The 10,207-nt window shown below is 52.7% G+C and overlaps 1 protein-coding gene across 8 annotated transcripts in view; it reads left to right on the top strand.

The window, feature by feature from the left end:
• SYNJ1 (synaptojanin 1) overlaps positions 1 to 10,207 on the top strand; it is a 191,692-nt gene that overhangs the window by 65,635 nt on the left and 115,850 nt on the right. For all 8 annotated transcript variants that reach the window (XM_075335047.1, XM_075335051.1, XM_075335048.1 and 5 more), the window contains exons 9-11: positions 1 to 96; positions 595 to 676; positions 3,323 to 3,475. The exon at positions 1 to 96 is cut by the window's left edge and continues 77 nt beyond it. In XM_075335047.1, the coding sequence (XP_075191162.1) occupies positions 1 to 96; positions 595 to 676; positions 3,323 to 3,475 (331 nt within the window). The remainder of the gene's footprint in view (positions 97 to 594; positions 677 to 3,322; positions 3,476 to 10,207) is intronic.

Raw genomic sequence — 10,207 nt, 5'->3', positions numbered from 1 at the left:
CAAAGCTGAGAAACTCCTCAGCGTCCTGAAGCCCAAAGTAGTCCATTTCCTGGAGGAATGCGGGTTCTTCTCCATGGATAAAGATGGGGTTCACAGGTCTGATAATTCCCTCGCCCTCTGTATACATGTGCTCCTCCTCTGTCTGTAAATTAATCTCTGATGGCATATTGGTAGTGTCTCTGGGGGGTCTAGATTTTGGATCCCCAGCCATCCTGAGAATGAGTGGCTGAGGCATTGGTGGAGTGCTGCATACTCAAGACACCCAAGAGTAGTGGTCTCCAATCTGTGACCCTCCAGCTTTTACAAATCTATAATGCCTAGCACGTCCCCACCGTTTCAAGCATGCTACAAGTCCTAATTGTGCAACTGCTGGTGGAGCCATAGGTTAAAGACCACTGCCGTACAACAATGGCCAATGGCTCCCTGATAGTTTTATCTATCAGGGAGCCATTGGCCATTGTTCTATGGCAGTGGTCTTCAACCTATGGCTCAATATTAATGGCCATATTAGTTTTTTACCCTTTGTGTCGGCAGACTCCAGTATGACCGATTCCGATGACTACTTTGTAAAATGTGTATTTCTACTTGTCATAGAGCACAGAGCGGAAGCATAAGGTCCAACTGCTTGGACTGTCTGGACAGGACCAACAGCGTCCAGGCTTTCCTGGGACTTGAGGTAAGGAGAACGTCACACTTCAACTGGCCGAGGTGTCATAGCCAGTGGGGGGAAAATGTACAAAAATGACATCTATAGAGTGGTCCAGCCATCTTTTTATACAGAACAGGGTAGTGCACGTAAGCTACATGATAATGCCCCGTATGGTAGGGTGATGTAATGAGTGTGTGGTAATTATGTTGGGAGGATGGAGGGCGGAGGATCAGGTTATGAAATTATAGTGATTATAAGAGCAAGAGTCAGTTTATGAAATGATGCCTGCCAATTGATGTGTTTTTTGGTTTTTTTTTTTAAATGTGTTTTTGAGAAATTAATCTGATTTGTACAGTGTAGCGCATGCCAGAGAACTGGTGCAGCACGAGAAAAATACTAGCTAGTAGGGTGAAGGACAGATGAGGGCAAAGATGAATAATATAGGACAGTGCATAACTGTGTAGAAGACAGGCAGGCAGACAAAAGACTATGGAGATTTAGGGCAGTACAGCACTGTGTACAGGAAAGTTAGGGTGGTGGACAGAGAAGAGGGAGGAGATTTAGGACAGTGCAGCACTGTGGAGTACTCTGTGAGCGAGTGTGATAAATTTATATTATATTCTGTAATGGATGGGCAATTAGTGCAGAGGGTGGAGGCATCAGTGTAACAGCTGGGCAGGGAGGGTGGAGGCATCTGTGTGACGGCTGGATAGGGAGGGTAGAGGCATCGGTGTGACGGCTGGATAGGGAGGGTGGAGGCATCGGTGTGACGGCTGGATAGGGAGGGTGGAGGCATCGGTGTGACGGCTGGATAGGGAGGGTGTAGGCATCAGTGTGACGGCTGGATAGGGAGGGTGGAGGCATCGGTGTGACGGCCGGATAGGGAGGGTGGAGGCATCAGTGTGACAGCTGGATAGGGAGGGTGGAAGCATCGGTGTGACAGCTGGATAGGGAGGGTGGAAGCATCAGTGTGACGGCTGGATAGGGAGGGTGGAGGCTTCGGTGTGACAGCTGGATAGGGAGGGTGTAGGCATCAGTGTGACGGCTGGATAGGGAGGGTGGAGGCATCGGTGTGACGGCTGGATAGGGAGGGTGGAGGCATCGGTGTGACGGCTGGATACGGAGGGTGGAGGCTTCGGTGTGACAGCTGGATAGGGAGGGTGGAGGCTTTGGTGTGATGGCTGGATAGGGAGGGTGGAGGCATCGGTGTGACGGCTGGATAGGGAGGGTGGAGGCATCGGTGTGACGGCTAGATAGGGAGGGTGGAGGCATTGGTGTGACGGCTGGATAGGGAGGGTGGAGGCATCGGTGTGACGGCTGGATAGGGAGGGTGGAGGCTTTGGTGTGACGGCTGGATAGGGAGGGTGCAGGCATCGGTGTGACGGCTGGATAGGGAGGGTGGAGGCTTCGGTGTGACAGCTGGATAGGGAGGGTGGAGGCTTTGGTGTGACGGCTGGATAGGGAGGGTGCAGGCATCGGTGTGACGGCTAGATAGGGAGGGTGGAGGCATCGGTGTGACAGCTGGATAGGGAGGGTGGAGGCTTTGGTGTGACGGCTGGATAGGGAGGGTGCAGGCATCGGTGTGACGGCTAGATAGGGAGGGTGGAGGCATCGGTGTGACGGCTGGATAGGGAGGGTGGAGGCTTTGGTGTGACGGCCGGATAGGGAGGGTGCAGGCATCGGTGTGACGGCTAGATAGGGAGGGTGGAGGCATCGGTGTGACGGCTGGATAGGGAGGGTGGAGGCTTCGGTGTGACAGCTGGACATAAATATGAGCTGATGCATTCTGGATTGATTCTGACCATGTATTGCCCTTTTTAACGCTTAGACTGAGACAGAATGGCTGCAGCAGCATCTCCCCCTTTCCCCTCCACAAGTCTTTAGTTATTGAAGTTGTTCGTTTTGATGATGGTAGATGTTTCTGAATATATACCAAGAGCCTAAAGGCAGAAAAAGGGAGGGAGGAAGATGACCTTTCGCCATCCAAGATATATTACACCCTTTAACCTATTCACACATCACTGATTTATGCAAAATTCATCGTAATGATCTCTGTGCTGTAAGTCAGAGCTTCAGGTAATCCCTGACAGTGACCATAAGATCCTGTGTAATCTCCCCAGACATGGCCCTATGGTCGGGCAGCGATCTGCAGCCATCAGTCTTGTTTCCCAGGACATCAGCGTTTAGTGCAGTAACAAGACCGTGGGGAATGCACTGAGCGTATACATTGCACATGAGATGTAATACACAGCAGATGAGCTGATCAGTGTGTAGACATTGACTTCCAGGCAAGGTCCGGTGTGTGAGCGGCCATAGGTGGTGATAGATCGCTATTGTGATTATCTCCGGATGTATAAAGCTGAAGCAATAATTCATCCCCCTCTAACGAAGCAGTGATGTTTCTGTTGGCATTATATTATCCGTTTGCTTTTCATGCAGACCGTTATCGGAGAGGTGGCAGCGCATGTCCCCGGCTTTCTCCATTCTTCACTTCTTGCTCAGTGGTTACTGTGCCCCCCCCCCCATGACGGTGAATCCGGATATCGCTGCATATTTGCTGCCCCTTTGTTGTTCAGTGTAGCTGTCCTCGGATTTAGAGTGTAACCTGCCGGGTTCTCCACGCGTAGAACGTCCAAAAGTGCTAAATGATTTATTCCTTCTCATTATCCTCAGATGCTGATAAAGCAGCTGGACGTCCTCGGCCTGGCGGAGAAGCCGCAGCTGGTCACCCGCTTCCAGGAAGTTTTCCGCTCCATGTGGTCCACAAACGGAGACTCCATTAGTAAAATCTACGCCGGCACTGGAGCCCTGGAGGGCAAAGCCAAGGTGCGGTACAGACGGAGGAGTGGGGGGACATCCGATAAAGGGGCTGCAGGCCTGGAGGGATTTACAGGATGATATTGTACATCTGTATTTGCCAGTTTGAAGATTCAAGCTGTGAAATATGTAATAATCTGTGGATTTTCAGGGTGAGCCTTATTATCTAAGTATCCGTGATCACCGCCACATTCATACACTTTGCTGTGCGTGTGGACAAATTATAAAGCGTGGCAATTCCACCGCCAAACAAAACCCAACCTTTTCCATTATTGTCCAGTGACATAGACTAGGTTGACATCGGTCACGTCTTGGAAAGATCATGTTGTCATTGGGGATTTAAATCGCTAATCCATCCAATGTGGTCAATAGATTTGAGTTGCAATCTACTGCTGTGACCTTCACAAAATAAACCCCAAAACATAAGATTATGGGGTGCCAGTCACATGTGACGTTGCCCCCACAAACTTAAAGGGGTGGGTCACCCATATTTTTTATTGTCTAGATCGATATTCTATTGAGAAACAATGTTTCTTTCAGATACCTTGTGTTGGCTATAGTGCCTGTGAGAGGCGCTATTGCAGACCGCTGTTTCCCGCTCCAGTGACGTCACCGTCAAGTGCCGCACACGTCGCAGCCGGCTGCATTCTTCCAGACTCACTGAGCTGTGGACGGTGTTTCACCGCTGTCACAGCCCATCTGCTCCCTCCTCCCGCAGGAGACGCGACTTGCTGTGAGGGAGGAAGGAGGGGGGAGCAGGTGGGCTGTGACAGCGGTGAAACACCGCTCACAGCTCTGAGTCTGGAGGACTGCAGCCGGCTGCACGGATGTGACGTGTGCAGCACTTGACGGTGACGTCACTGGAGCGGGGAACAACGTTCTGCAATAGCGCCTCTCACAGGCACTATTGCCAACACAAGGTATTTGAGATAAACATTGTTTCTCAATATAATATTGATCTAGACAATAAAAAATATGGGTGACCCACCCCTTTTAAATGCTTTTTCAGCTGTCCCTCTGTTATACTGCCTGGAAATAACTGTGTTACCTTGATCAGCAGGGTACGCCCGACACTAGCAGCACTGATTGTACAATATTACTGGCTACATTGACAAATAGTAACACCCAGTGGTCATTTAATTTCTGCATTTCCAGGAGGAATGACAGAGGAAACGCAAAAACTCCAAAAAGGTTCAATGAAAACATTTTATGGATTACACAAATATGTACTAAAACTGCAGATATGTCAACAGAGCTACCCTCTCAATGTTGTCTCAAAATCCCCTAATCGGGGGGTATGGACCTGAACAGTCCCTTTAAAGTCTGCAGGTAGACTGTAGGAGCTGCCAGAGATGGTCCGCACCGCACCCAATTGTAAGCTCTAGTGTATACAGAGGAAGAACTGGGCACCTGACCCTGGAGCCGGCACAGGAGATACTCGCTGCCATTACGCTGCGCTTGTACATATTGCTCTCTGCTTGCATAGTGGAAAGGCACGCTTGTAATGCGGGGTCGGCCCTTTGTAACGTCTATCTTTTATAGTAAGCATTAGTATTAATTATAATTGCCAGTTATACTGTGTATAGTTGGCTCACTTCTGTTCATTTCTAGCCCAAACACTCCTTAAAGGGAACCTGCCACCACATTCGGAGAGTATAAGCTGAGGCCACCACCAGTGAGCTCTTATATACAGCATTCCAGAATCTATATATATAATTGCCTTATTCTGTCTGTCTGTCTGTCTGTCTGTCTGTCTGTCTGTCTGTCTGTCTGTCTGTCTGTCTGTCTGTCTGTCTGTCTGTCTGTCTGTCTGTCTGTCTGTCTGTCTGTCTGTCTCCGAAATTGTGTCCTTACGGTGACACAAAGCTGATTGGCCGCTGGGCTCGCCATGGCCCCGCCCCCCCACACGGATTGGCCTCTCGCCCCGGCTCTCTGCAGGCCCCGCCCCCTCACGCAATGCACGCTCGCTCTGGCCGCCCAACTGACACGGGGCTCCGATTCCCAGGTGAGTACACACACATCAGATCACACTCACTCTCACACTCACTCTCACACACACCTCACACATCACAACATGCTGGGATATCGCTTGCTTCTACACCGGCTCCGTCAGGATCCCGGCAGCGCCAGACATAACCTTGCGATGCTGGGATCTTAACGGAGGCCGTGAAAGCTGGTAACCATTATACACATCGGGTAACTAAGGTCCCTTAGTTACCCGATGTGTATCATAGTTACCAGTGTACACCGGCTCACACTCACTCTCACACACACCTCACACACACATCACATCGCATCCACACATCAAGGTCCTGCAGCTGCGGAACATACACACACATAACAGCACACACACACACACAAATCAGATCACACTCACACATACCTCACACATCACATCGCATCCAAATACTCACAACATCCTGGGATATCGCTTGCTTCTCGGCGGCGATATTGTGCTGTGAGCTTCCAGGACCTGATGGAGGATCACATGGCCAGAAGCATGTGATATCCCCGGATGTTGTGAGTATCAGCGCGTATGTGCAATATCGTCAGTGTCTGTGTGTGTGAGTGTATGCGATCGGGTGTGTGTGAGTGGATGCGATCGGTTGTGTGGGTGAGTGGATGCGATCGGTTGTGTGGGTGAGTGGATGCGATCGGGTGTGGGTGAGTGTCGGCAGAGGAGCACGGCGTGCTGGAGGAGGCTGGGAGCAGAGAGGCTGATCTTGGGGAAGGCTGGGAGGGGGAGGCTGATGCTGAGGGAGGCTGGAAGGAGAGAGGCTGAGCAAACGTGCTCCATCCGCCATACTGCGCACTCCCCATCGTGCTGCATCCCCCATGCTGCGCACTCCCAAACGTGCTCCATCCGCCATGCTGCGCACTCCCAAACGTGCTCCATCCGCCATGCTGCGCACTCCCAAACGTGCTCCATCCGCCATACTGCGCACTCCCCATCGTGCTCTATCCGCCATGCTGCACACTCCCAAACGTGCTCCATCCCCCATGCTGCGCACTCCCCATCGTGCTCTATCCGCCATGCTGCACACTCCCAAAAGTGCTCCATCCGCCATGCTGCGCACTCCCAAACGTGCTCCATCCGCCATGCTGCGCACCCCCCATCATGCTCCATCCGCCATGCTGCGCACTCCCAAACGTGCTCCATCCGCCATGCTGCGCACTCCCAAACGTGCTCCATCCGCCATGCTGCGCACTCCCAAACGTGCTCCATCCGCCATGCTGCGCACTCCCAAACGTGGTCCATCCGCCATGCTGCGCACTCCCAAACGTGGTCCATCCGCCATGCTGCGCACTCCCAAACGTGGTCCATCCGCCATGCTGCGCACTCCCAAACGTGCTCCATCCGCCATACTGCGCACTCCCAAACGTGCTCCATCCGCCATACTGCGCACTCCCCATCGTGCACCATCCGGCATGCTGCGCACTCCCAAGCGGATGGAGCATGATGGGGGGTGCGCAGCATGGCGGATGGAGCACGTTTGGGAGTGCGCAGCATGGCGGATGGAGCACGTTTGGGAGTGCGCAGCATGACGGATGGAGCACGTTTGGGAGTGCGCAGCATGCCGGATGGTGCACGATGGGGAGTGCGCAGTATGGCGGATGGAGCACGTTTGGGAGTGCGCAGTATGGCGGATGGAGCACGTTTGGGAGTGCGCAGCATGGCGGATGGAGCACGTTTGGGAGTGCGCAGCATGGCGGATGGACCACGTTTGGGAGTGCGCAGCATGGCGGATGGACCACGTTTGGGAGTGCGCAGCATGGCAGATGGACCACGTTTGGGAGTGCGCAGCATGGCGGATGGAGCACGTTTGGGAGTGCGCAGCATGGCGGATGGAGCACGTTTGGGAGTGCGCAGCATGGCGGATGGATCACGTTTGGGAGTGCGCAGCATGGCGGATGGAGCACGTTTGGGAGTGCGCAGCATGGCGGATGGAGCACGTTTGGGAGTGCGCAGCATGGCGGATGGAGCACGTTTGGGAGTGCGCAGCATGGCGGATGGAGCACGTTTGGGAGTGCGCAGCATGGCGGATGGAGCACGTTTGGGAGTGCGCAGCATGGCGGATGGAGCACGTTTGGGAGTGCGCAGCATGCCGGATGGTGCACGATGGGGAGTGCGCAGTATGGCGGATGGAACACGTTTGGGAGTGCGCAGCATGGCGGATGGAGCACGTTTGGGAGTGCGCAGCATGGCGGATGGACCACGTTTGGGAGTGCGCAGCATGGCGGATGGAGCACGTTTGGGAGTGCGCAGCATGGCGGATGGAGCACGTTTGGGAGTGCGCAGCATGGCGGGTGGAGCACGTTTGGGAGTGCGCAGCATGGCGGATGGAGCATGATAGGGGGTGCGCAGCATGGCGGATGGAGCACATTTGGGAGTGCGCAGCATGGTGGATGGAGCACGTTTGGGAGTGTGCAGCATGGCGGATGGAGCACGATGGGGAGTGCGCAGCATGGCGGATAGAGCACGATGGGGAGTGCGCAGCATGGCGGATAGAGCACGATGGGGAGTGCGCAGCATGGGGGATGCAGCACGATGGGGAGTGCGCAGTATGGCGGATGGAGCACGTTTGGGAGTGCGCAGCATGGCGGATGGACCACGTTTGGGAGTGCGCAGCATGGCGGATGGAGCACGTTTGGGAGTGCGCAGCATGGGGGATGCAGCACGATGGGGGGTGCGCAGCATGGGGGATGGAGCACGATGGGAGGTGCACACCTCCCCCCAACACACACACACTAGGAATCACAAACAACGCCCTACACAGACACCCACACACACAGACAACGCTGCACACACAAATATACGCACATACTGCACAACACACACATTGCTCAAAACATACCTCCCCCAAAACACACCACACACACACAAACCGCACAACACACACACACACACACAACGCTACAGACGCACAGCGCTCCACAAACAACGCAACACACGCAACACACATACAACACCGCTCTCACCCCCCGCGACACTCAGAACATGTACAGCGCCCTACACAAACACTTGGTAACTACACACAACAACATATATATATATATATATATATATATAACAAAAATCATACATGAACTACACAATACGTAAATTCTAGAATACCCGATGCGTAGAATCGGGCCACCTTCTAGTACTGTATATAAGAGCCCAGGTTGCTGTGTAGAACGTAAAAAACACTTATTATACTCACCCGGGGGGGGGGGCGGTGCGGTCCAATGGGTATCCAAGCTCTCTGTTTTGGTACTTCCTCTCTGCGGTGATCACCATCCTCCTTCTTCGCAGGCCCATGTGCATGATGCGTCCTATGGCATCCACACAGGCAGGCACAGGCGCGCTTTGATCTGCCATACTAAGGTATTGTGCGCATGCGTTCCCGGTTTTTATCCTTTACTCGCTCCTGCACATTATAGTATTTTGCTCTAAACTCAGTAGGGCAGATCAGTGTGCCTGCGCAGGACCACAATGCCGGCCTGTGTGGATGACGTAGACGCATCATCCATACAGGGCTGGTATAAGGAGAACTGAGATCACAGCAGAGAGGAGGCGCCGGACCGGAAAATAGCGACACCCATCAGACTGGACCATCACCTAGGTGAGTATTATAAGTGTTTTTTTACGTTCTACACAGCGGCCTGGGCTCTTATATACAGTATTCTAGAATTCTGTATATAAGAGCCCACTGGTGGTGGCTTATAGTTGCCAAATGTGTTGACAGGTTCCCTTTTAAACCAAGCAAAATCAGCAATAGTCTGTTGCCCCAATACACAAATCAATCAAGATGGGCATTTACACTGCATTATAGTCCTGAACGAGTTTTGTTAAAACACTTGTTCGTCGGGTGAAATGATCTTTAGTGCATCACAAATCATTATCTTTTCTCGGCAGCACATCCTCCTGTGTAAACAGGACTCGCACTGCTGAGAACTATGGCTGTGTCTGCCCACTCTGCTCTTACAGGTTGCTCACTACCCATCTTTTGCTTTAGGCTGTGTGTGTAAACGGGCATACAACTGACCTAAAGTGATTTTTAAAGAAGTTGCCCCTGCTTTTACATTGATGGCTTATCCTTAGGTTAGCATAGGTCATCAATGTCTGATTGTCTGGGGTCTGACACCCGACACCCCCATTGATCAGCTTTTCTCGGTGATGGCGGCAGGCTGCTGGAAATGCTCAGGTCCGGAGCTGCTCCGCCTTCTGATACTGGCCGCGGCCAGGTACTGCATATCCACCTCCTATTGATCTGAATACGAGGAGGATGTGCAGTACCTTGTAGCAGCCCATATCCGATGATGAGCAGCTCCATAACTGACCATTTACGACTGCCTGCTGTTGCTGCCGCCACCGAGAACGGCTGATCAGCGGGGTGCGGAGTGTCAGACCCCAGCCGATCAGACATTGATGACCTATCCTTAGGGGTACTTTGCACACTACGACATCGCAGCTGCGATGTCAGTGGGGTCAAATCGAAAGTGATGCACATCCGGCGTCGATGTCGTAGTGTGTAAATCCTTTTTGATACGATTAACGAGCGCAAAATCGTCGAAATCGTATCATCGGTGTAGCGTCGGTCATTTCCATAATTTCGGAAGGATCGATGTTACGATGTTGTTCCTCGTTCCTGCGGCAGCACACATCGCTGTGTGAGAAGCCGCAGGAGCGAGGAACATCTCCTTACCTGCGTCACCGCGGCTCACGCCGGCTATGCGGAAGAACGGAGGTGGGCGGGA

Source organism: Anomaloglossus baeobatrachus, chromosome 2, assembly GCF_048569485.1.
Source record: "Anomaloglossus baeobatrachus isolate aAnoBae1 chromosome 2, aAnoBae1.hap1, whole genome shotgun sequence".
Lineage (NCBI taxonomy): Eukaryota > Metazoa > Chordata > Amphibia > Anura > Aromobatidae > Anomaloglossus > Anomaloglossus baeobatrachus.
This window is presented reverse-complemented; position numbering and strand designations above follow the sequence as displayed.